Raw genomic sequence first — 10,000 nt, 5'->3', positions numbered from 1 at the left:
GATATTTTTGGTTGAGAGACATTCAAAAGTATGAGATATATTTCGTTGAGAGGTATTTTTAGCTGAAAAATATTATAACCACTGAGGTGTTGTAAACTGAGAGTTATGCTTAGCTGAGATAGATACTTAGCAAATAGATAATCTCAGATTAGAGGTGAAAGTACAGCAAACCCTCGATATAACGGATCTTGGATATAACGGACAAAAAAATCTGACCGGACAAACCCTCGCTATAACGGACTTTCGTCCGTTATAGCGAGGGATCCTCAGTTATAACGGATCTTCGGATATAACGACCGACCCCTGTCCCAATATCGTTCGTTATATCGAGGGTTTACTGTAACCAAAAGATGTAATCGTGTAAGCGTAATTCTAAGGGTTGGAAAAGTAACGCTAATTACTCGAATTGCCTGAAGAATTCCCTACCAATGCCCATGTATAGAAGGAAGACTGCTATTGTGGGATTCATTGCCACTGGTACATCTTATTCCTCTGGCAGAAACCTTCAGCAATGGAAAGGTTATTCAAGTTTTTTTTTTTTTTCGATTTTCCTTTTGGCTACCACAGTTGCCTTGTCTTACTCTTATTTCTGATAGACGATTCATATCTCCTTTCACGCGGGAAGCCCTTGACAATCAAACAGACAAGTTCATAAAGACTTATTCTGGGTGCATGGCGGAAGGTGTATCTATCAACATGGAAGGATAGCGGGATGTCTACTGGTGGAAATACATGGAGGGAATAGACATATATGTACCGTGTTTCCCAGACCTGGGTCACACGCGACGCACCCTTGCCCGTTCAAAATGCATCGATGTGTCGACTTAGAGCCAAGATGACATCAGAATGACGTGGAAATACTCATAGCAGTCTCATCACTTCACTTTGGAAACTAAATTTCTTTTGAAAACTTTGATAAACTTCAACAATCAAACTTTATGTACAGCCTTTTTTTTTCTCTCTCTCTTTCGCATCCTTTTGCTGCCACTGGGTTATGCTATCTTTGGCTGAATCAAGGCAATTTTAATCCTCTGAGGAACCTCCATAGCCAAAGTGTTAAACCAACAAATCTCAGTCAACCCTAGTACCAGTTCACCTAAACTTCCATCATCAAAGACCTCTGTGCTCAAATAACACTCGGGTCTTTCAATCTCAACCAAACGTATCCAAAAGCCGCATCAATCGATCTAATAAACTGGCTTCTTTTCCCCTTCTCTCTCTCAGTTTACGGGTATTTCGGATGCTAAACGATGGATTTGAATTGAAATTCATGCTTGATGGAGCAGCTGAGAAAAGTTATGTTTGACTTTGAGAGGCTGTGCAGCTTCTTTTGAGAATCTTGAGGGTTGGGCGGGTGAAGACAGATTGTCTACTTATGACTGTCCTCTTCGGGGAAGGATTCTACGTCTAAGATAAATGGGAAGAACACGAGCACGATGTTAACATCGATGTCTGAAATGGTCTGGAAAATACGAAGAATTTTGCAAGCTTGGGAGGAAACATAGACATTAACCCTTTGACTACGACAGCCATCTCATATTTCGATCTCGCAACCAACAGGAAGTATTTAGCAGAGGAAAACCTCACACACCCAAAGGTTTAGATTGTAGCTTTACTTAGACACCCTTAATACCCTATCAGTTATCCTAAGATAGGTACTTATAACATTTATCGCATATAAAACACATAGACTATTATATATTGGCTTCTATACATTGGTATGATGAATATGGATTCTTGTTTGTGTTATGGTTTAAATCGAGGGCTTCAGAGCAAGATATAGCCTACTCATAGAGTATCACTCACAGTTGTGTTTTAGATAGGAATTGCGAGTATTCTTCCTTCGCACCATAATGCAACTCAAAATAAGTGTGAATAAATGAATTGAAAAAAAATATATATATACATATATCGTACCAGGCTGGCAGAATAGTATGCTGGCTTGAGTAGTAACTACAGTGGCTGTTTTAGTAGCAATAGCTCTTCCCGTTTTGAGTTACGCAAAAGCCACATGTATGATTTACTGTTTTAATCCCCTCAACCCGGAAATAGGAAAAAGGTTGGATAAGTTTGAAAACATTCAATTAAGCTCGTACAAGAATGACGAAAAAAGCAACATTTTCAGGGACTAAATAATTTTCTTAAAGAATAAACGACTTATTCTACAATATGCTTATCGTTACGTAATTATTATTTTCATGTTTACAGACATCTAAAAATCTAAATTCCTTAATCAACAATGACATTATTGTTACAAAAATGATTATATCCTTCCCCACCCTTCGTTCGTAATAAAAGATTACTTTGAGACTATCTTACCAATATATTTCTTTCTTTCGCGGTTCTTCCGAAAACTCTTCATGATCATTTCACCCTCCAAGCTTTTTTTTTTATCAATTTTCTACCCAAAACATATTCTTCGTAACTTTATTTTTTCTCTTTCCTTATTTCTTTTATATTCATTTTATACTTTCTCAGACCCTCTAAGACCATTCCCTCCTTCAAATTTTCTTCAAGTTTCTGACAAACTCTTTGACCCTGCAAAACTACAACGTCTTCCTTTCATCAACGCGGTGATGTACATTATAAATTTTGCTCTGGCTAGGAACAGACGATTCCATGCAGCTAAGAGAGCCAGTTCCGGTCTAGAAAAGCTTTTGATCAATCTAGACTCCTTTCAGACTGGATTCATCCCTTCTGGGATGAATTAAATTGTATGACCTTAGCGGAAAGCAACCCAGAAAATACATCACTGCACTGAGGTATTAACCTCTTCAACACAGTGACCTTACGTTCTGACTGAGGAAAAGTAATTTTATTTATTCCAAGGGACAAACCCCTGATTGAAAGTTGCCTTCAGTGATCGAGACCCCATTCAGGTCGGAGTTTATGTCCTCAAATATATATAAAGAAAAAAAATTGGTCAGAATGGAATATTTCAAAGGCGTCACTGTGTTGCAGGCGTTTAATCTTGTCGACGACATGTCGTCTGTTGCGGATTCGGTTCCGGCGAAGAAGGGAAGGAGTGGGAGGACTTCGACTTCGTGGCGTGTCTCTCTTTCGAACGAGTTTCCCTTCAAGCCTAATCTCGAACCCAAAGCTAAATGAAATCTTTTAACCTTCTGCCTTTACAATGTTAAAATTACTTGACTATGTTGACGGGGCTAACCTATTGACTCCTGATAGTTAACCCTTGACTTTATCCAACTGAGAAGAGCTCTCGACGTTGCAAGGAGGTAATGGATACATTGACTTTACCCGCTGTTGTATCAAAACGTCTCTTATTCAGTCCCAGGTTTTCTGTATGTAAATAAGATTGTGTAGTTTTTGGTTAGTATAAAGTATATCAAATGCTTTCTGTGTATTGATAGGTCTTTGATGGTCCACAATAGACAAATCTACGTCTTCTATAATTAATGGTCACACCAAGAGGCGACCGAGATCGTCATTGTGCGGGTACTCGAAATAACTAGTGTAACCGAAAACACGTCTGTCTGGTAAAGAGGTTGTCCCAAGTCTTAGTCGCAGATCTTGCAGCGTTGCCAGATTTCTAAATGAGGCCTAACTTGAACAGACACTTTTACCATATAATCTCGACTAAAAGTTCACTTTTGTCCTACAATGCTCGCACATCTCTGGCAAGTACCAGTCTGGTAGTTTTCGGAATCAAACGATGCAGATCACGGTCGTAACCAGCTGGGTATTCGCATTCTATTGGACTGACAAACGCTCCTTGCTTGGCCGTTGGTGTAAGCAATGTTTTCTTTTATCTTAGCTTTCCCTTGCCTTTTTTCCTTCCAGCTTATAACTTCTTTGGTACAGTGACGTATCTTTAGATTTACGTTCTGGCTGATACTAGACAAATCTGTTCAGGTGAAGGGAACCCAACTTAGCCCAGGTCAACTATTCAGGCAAATGAAACCATCTGGTTCTAGACAATGCAGAAGTCTATGTAGCTTGTCACTGTGTTCAAGATGTAGGCATGGCAAGAAAGAAAAATGATCAAGCATCCGAAACTTTTACGTTTCCAGTAGACTCCTTGGACAACTTTCCCCCTTTTTCCCCGAACTTGCAAACATAGTCACCCAACCCACCCACCCATAATTCGTCACTCTCTCTTCTCTCTCTCCCTCTCTTCCCCCACCTTTCTCTCTCTCTCTCTCTCTCTCTCTCTCTATATATATATATATATATATATATATATATATACATATATGTATCTTTCTTTCTTTCTCTCTCTCTCTCTCTCTCTCTCTCTCTCGTATAAAGGAACCGTTTCATATCGAAAATACACAGGCTTTTCATTTGAAGATAGCTCTAGGGTAAACAGTTCTTCGAGCTCAGCTCTTCTCCCCCTTCCCATCTGCTCCAACTCCCTCATTCCCATCCCCGTCCCCTTCCCCACCACAATCCCCTCTTCTATTGCATTTCGCCGTATCAGACCGGCTGTGGGTCTCAACCACACGTTTCCTGCTCCCATCCCATCTTTTTCCGCATCTGAAACAAAAACCTTTTCGTCCTTTGGTGATAACCCGAAGGCGCTTCTGCACAGTCGCAATACTCCTAAAAGCTATTTCAGGGCTCCCTGATGTTTGTGCAAATGTATTTTCTCTGCTCGTGTTGGTCCATCATGGTTTCAAAATTATTCTATTTCACTCTATCCAAGCGGCTCTTCGTTCATTCAGTGCTTGTAGCCACAGGAACTCGAAGATATTTCATTTAATATCCTCAGAATTTGCGAAAATATCTTTTCCAGACATTGTTTTTATTTTAGCTTATAAAAAGGCGAAATGGCATAGGATTTAGTGTCATTAGGACCTGACATCCATAGATTTATACAAATCGAGTTAATGATAATTTGACACTCGGCCAGACGGCCGTCATGAACGGCAGGCGAGTGTTCGCGTGTCACATATTCGTGTGAACGCCCTTCAAACGCGGTGACAAACTCAAAAGTTTTTACATTGGTGAATGTCAAATGATTTCATATAGCTTAGGGACAGCGTGTGTTGGGGGGGTGGGGGGCAAACGAGATCCTCGACAATATTCACATGTACCGATAATCAAGAGGGTTTTAGATTACAGATCACCAAAAGGGTGCAAGTATTTAACAATCTCGGTTAGCGACGTGTACATGATTCAATCTGTTCTCGCATTTCGCAGCAAATCCCATCGTTTTCTTTGTTGCCAGATACACTATCGAAAAAAGAAACAATCTGAAAGGAGGCTTGTTTCTCTTAAATGTAACAGAAATTCTGTATTCAACTGTACATCACTACGATCACCAGCTACGCTCCTTGATCATGTTAAGTAGACCACTACTCTCAAACGCCTTCAACATTGGAACACGCGACGACTTTATTCAGTCTTGGGTCTTCCTGGCTTGAACGGGGTTCGAAGTACCTTGATTATCCCACGAGACTTCCTTTAAGTTTTACTTTGTTCAATGCCAGACAATTTCCTTCAGTTACGAGAGTTCCACCATACTGAAGAGGGTGACAGAGATCGGAACTCTATACTCGCACGTCACAAAGGATAATACAATACCGTGCTTTCTTACCGTTTTATCACAACACTTGTTTGATATACCTATCATCCCATTTTCTATGACTTTAATCTCGGTGGCATACTGAGCAGATTTGGTTGTATTTTTGCTGCAAATTGTAACATTCAAACGAGGATTGGGGACGGTACCCTCTCCCGACCACCACCACCCATACACAAACACACATCAATTTGAGGAGTTTTGATCACCTGTCTCCTTTTCGTTACGGGGCTCTCCCAGCACAGAGTCAAATCATCTGTCTACCGTTAACCAGAATAAGATATGTCAAGAATGCTACTGAGCTAGTGATTCACAGGATCATCTCAGGCATCTTCTTAGTCACTAGTATTGATAAAAGAAATCTAGCATTATGGGCATTTTCTTTCCTGTGTAAGGATTTTCTAGAAAATGTTGAACCCATATATTAAGTCATAAATATCACGTTATCTCGTCTCCCATTTTGAAGATCATACTACTAGAAATTCACATTTCTAGCAAACAGCATTAATAGAAACGATCTAGATTTTGAGTGATTCCTTTCATTCGTAAAAACTTTCTAAAAACTGTCGAACCCACAAATTGAGTCACAACTATCTTGTCTTCCACATCACTAGAAACTAACGTTTCTAGAAAAACATTTCTAGAACAAATCTAGATTTAAAAGTGATTCCTTTCCTGTGTAAATATTTTCTGAAATTAAGTCAAAATTGACGTATCATCTTGTCTATATCGACAATCATTTGAATAAAAACTCATGTTTCTGAAGAAGAATATTCTAGAAATTAATTTCTTTTTTACAGAAACTCATGCTTCTAGATATGGCACTAAATAAAGTGATAATGATCACAAAATTGGTGGATCTAATGATCTCTCGAGAAATAGAAGCAATGGGAACAACATTGCTAATAACAATGACATTAATATTGTTATCGCTGTTATCGAAAAAACCGACAACAACAACGATGACAACGACGATGATGATAGTAATAGTAGTAAGAAAACCGACAGTTGTAATATCAATAATGATAATAAGGATGATGATAATAGTAATAGTAATACTAGGGATATGCCTATCAAGGGTAATGATATGGATGAAGGCGATATTGTTATTAAAAATGATAATACTAATGACATCTGTGACGATGATAATGACGTGGACAATGATGCTGACTGCAGTAAAAAAACTGCTAACATTAGCATTAAGAAGAGTAGTGTCAAGAGGAGTAATAATAATGATAATGATAACGACATTAACGAAGCCGATCGCGATCGCTTCGCCTCGACCTTGTCTCACGCAGTGTTGAAATCTTCGCAGTTTTTGTATTTTGTGTCAGTCTTGCCCATAATTCTATTAATGACTCTTTTTGCCTTCAGCGACGCTCTCATCAGGCTCTTGTTCCTCGTCCATGGACTCTTTTCCTTCTCCTTGAACTCCTGCTGCTCGAGGGCGGCCTCGTCCTTGAGTCGAAGTTGGTTGAGGACGCCCACGAGGAGGTCGTCGCACTTGTGGTTCATCCCGACGGAGATCTCCATGAACTTGGCCCCGTATGAACAGGCCAAGTCGCGTCCATCTGCGGGGAATAAAGTTCTATCAGGGAAAGAGAAACAGAGACGAAGAAAGCGAGAAAAAAAATAATTTTTGAACGTAGCCCCATAGGAAAAATCAGGGTCATGAACATCAATGGAAAACAAACTTGAAACAGCTCCTTCTCCCCCCCCAAAAAAAAAATCCGTTTTGAACAAAGAAAGAGGAGAGGAGGGGGGAGAGAATGATTCAACATATTCAGTCCGAAACCCCACAAAAATCATCATGAATGAAAATTGGTTATGATATGGTCAGGCTGCTCATGAACCACTTCATTATGAAAACGTTCTTTAAAAAATGTAACTAACTAATATCACACATTTTTATTCGGCTGAAGACCACATTCCGGAAAATCGAGGTTTCGACCCATCGAGACCTCGTTTTACCCTAAGATTTTTTTTTTTTTTTTTTTTTTTTTTTTTTAAGAACTCACCGTCGACAGGAACCGCCCTCGATCTGACAAGCTCGCACTTGTTGGCCACGATGACGATTGCCTTCCCCCGGAGGGCGCCCATACCCTGTAGTTTTGTGAGTTCTTCAGATGCTCTTTGGAAGGACGACCTATCCGTGATGCTGTACACAATGACCCAGCCGTTCGGACCTTCCACACGCTGAGCCTCGTCCTGGAATTAGGAGAAAATTGAGTCTTCGAGAAATTCCAGGACCTGGAGGGATATGAAGGAATGTCTAATATGTGCTGAAACATCGAAAGAATATCAAATTCAGGTATCAATTATTTTAATAATTTAGCAAATGTCAGAATTTGGAGGAAAATATATTGGTAGATATATTTGGTGTAGTGTTCGGTGTATGTCACAGTTGAGGATCTGAATTAGTTCTTTGGCAATTTCCATGAATTGGAATGAAGCGTAATAAAATTGTAATATTTGCTGGTTTATTAAGCGCAAAGCAAAATAAACCACAGAAGTTTAAACGCACAGTCTTCCCCTACAAACGTAATAAAACCGGTTGGTTTTAGCCAGACCAAATTGGCGTTTATTAGAAAAAAGGAATGACGGGAGAGGACGGGAGAGGACAGATGATAGAGGTGAATGGAGAACGGTTGTGTATGGATGATGCTGTGATGCATGAGGGGGAGTGAGTGGAGGTTGGGGGGGGGTGAGGGAGTATGTGTGAGATATAAATTGACGCTGCCCGAAGGGATTTCCCCCCGTCTTCTCCCTTTCTGCATGAGGGGATGGAGAGGGGGGGGTCGCCGATTTAATGAAGCTGCCTTGCTGTGAATGTGCTGTGTCTTGCGGTACTGCTTCTGACTCAGGGCACTGGACAAGATACAGGGATGACCCGTCAGCCAGGAGGTGCCAAGATAAGAGGGAGGGAAGAGGGTGGAGGGGAGTGGAGTGTGATGGGGATGGAATGAGTGGGAGTGGTTTTCTATTCCTTTGTTTTACAAAGGATTACAAAGGTGGAGCATGCCGACAGGAGACCATTTGGTCCATATCTAGGTCGGATGCGAAAAAAAATCATATTAATAATAGAATAATAAATAAAAACTATAATAATGTAAATAACAAATAAAATACATAAATAAATGCATAGGTATAGTTAAATAATAAACAAACAGGTAAATAGTAAATAATAATAATAAACTGACATATAACTAATAATAAATGAAAATCAGACAGACAAATGATAACAAAACAAAAACAAATAATATAAAATAAATTATAATCGTTACAGCATCTTGCTTAGGTGTTTATCTAAATGATTCTTAAAGCTTCGAATTGAACTACATTGCACTACCTGTGCAGGAAGTTTATTCCATTCATTAACTACACGGTTGGCAAAGTTGTTTCTACCTACTTCTAAATTCTTTGGCTACCTCTCTTTTAAGGGGAAAAAGCCTTTGGTATATGTATGTATTAGAAAAAAAGGAGTAATTAACGGGTTAAGAAAGACTATTCTTTCATCCTTCAGATCCCGTAAACACTTTCTAAGGCGATGGGGACCACTTAGCTTTGGTCAGAGTACGTAATCTTCGGGACTGAAAGGGTTATGGCCATAGGATCCCTCCAACTCACCAGAATCTCCTTCGGCGTCGTTATGTTGATGAAGTTGAGTTCGGACTCGATGCTGTTCAGGACGATGGAGACTGAAGACTCGTTCTCGTCACCTGGTAAGAAAATAATGATTCTCGTTAGAGGATCGAATTTGACATGGATTCATCTCGGAACACCGATAATAAAGACTAAATACCAAGGCGCTCACACACACACACACACACACACACACACACACACACACACACACACACACACACACACACACACACACACACACACACACACACACACACACACACACACACACACACACACACACACACACACACACACACACACACACACACACACACACACACACACACACACACACACACACACACACACACACACACAGATATACATATACATATACATATACATATACATATACATATACATATACATTTGTATGCACATGTGGATGTCCAAGTACATGTGGGGCCAAGGAAGGGAGGAAGAACTGAGGGAGATGTGCAGGGAAGGAGGAAAGCGGGGAGCGTGGGAGGGAGAGAGGGAGGGTTGGAGGGAGGAAGGGAGGAAGGGAGGGAAAGAATTGCTCAGTGCCAGACTAAACTGTTCTTGTTTATTTATTATAATCAGCTGTGTGCAGGCAAGCCAGGGTAGTCGTTTTCTCCTCTCTTCTTCATACCAGGTGAGACGAGTTTAAGTCAGGAACTACTTGGCTGAAAATTTAATTCATCAGCTGTGCCCTATGAGTTCGGACAGGCTGGACAAGATACACACACGCATACATGCATACACGCACACGAACAAATAAGTACGTGCATACACGTACATACAAAC

The 10,000-nt window shown here is 40.2% G+C and overlaps 1 protein-coding gene across 2 annotated transcripts in view; it reads right to left on the bottom strand.

Moving 5' to 3' along the window:
* Positions 1-2,014: 2,014 nt before the first annotated feature.
* Positions 2,015-10,000, bottom strand: part of Rgk3 (Rad, Gem/Kir family member 3) — a 412,083-nt gene continuing 404,097 nt past the window's right edge. For both annotated transcript variants that reach the window (XM_076176603.1, XM_076176604.1), the window contains 3 exons: positions 9,173-9,264; positions 7,564-7,753; positions 2,015-7,116 (listed from right to left, as the gene is read on the bottom strand). In XM_076176603.1, coding sequence (XP_076032718.1) covers positions 6,836-7,116; positions 7,564-7,753; positions 9,173-9,264 — 563 coding nt within the window. In that variant the 3' untranslated portion in view covers positions 2,015-6,835. The remainder of the gene's footprint in view (positions 7,117-7,563; positions 7,754-9,172; positions 9,265-10,000) is intronic.

This window comes from Oratosquilla oratoria, chromosome 39 (assembly GCF_046742065.1).
Source record: "Oratosquilla oratoria isolate Oo_2021 chromosome 39, ASM4674206v1, whole genome shotgun sequence".
Lineage (NCBI taxonomy): Eukaryota > Metazoa > Arthropoda > Malacostraca > Stomatopoda > Squillidae > Oratosquilla > Oratosquilla oratoria.
This window is presented reverse-complemented; position numbering and strand designations above follow the sequence as displayed.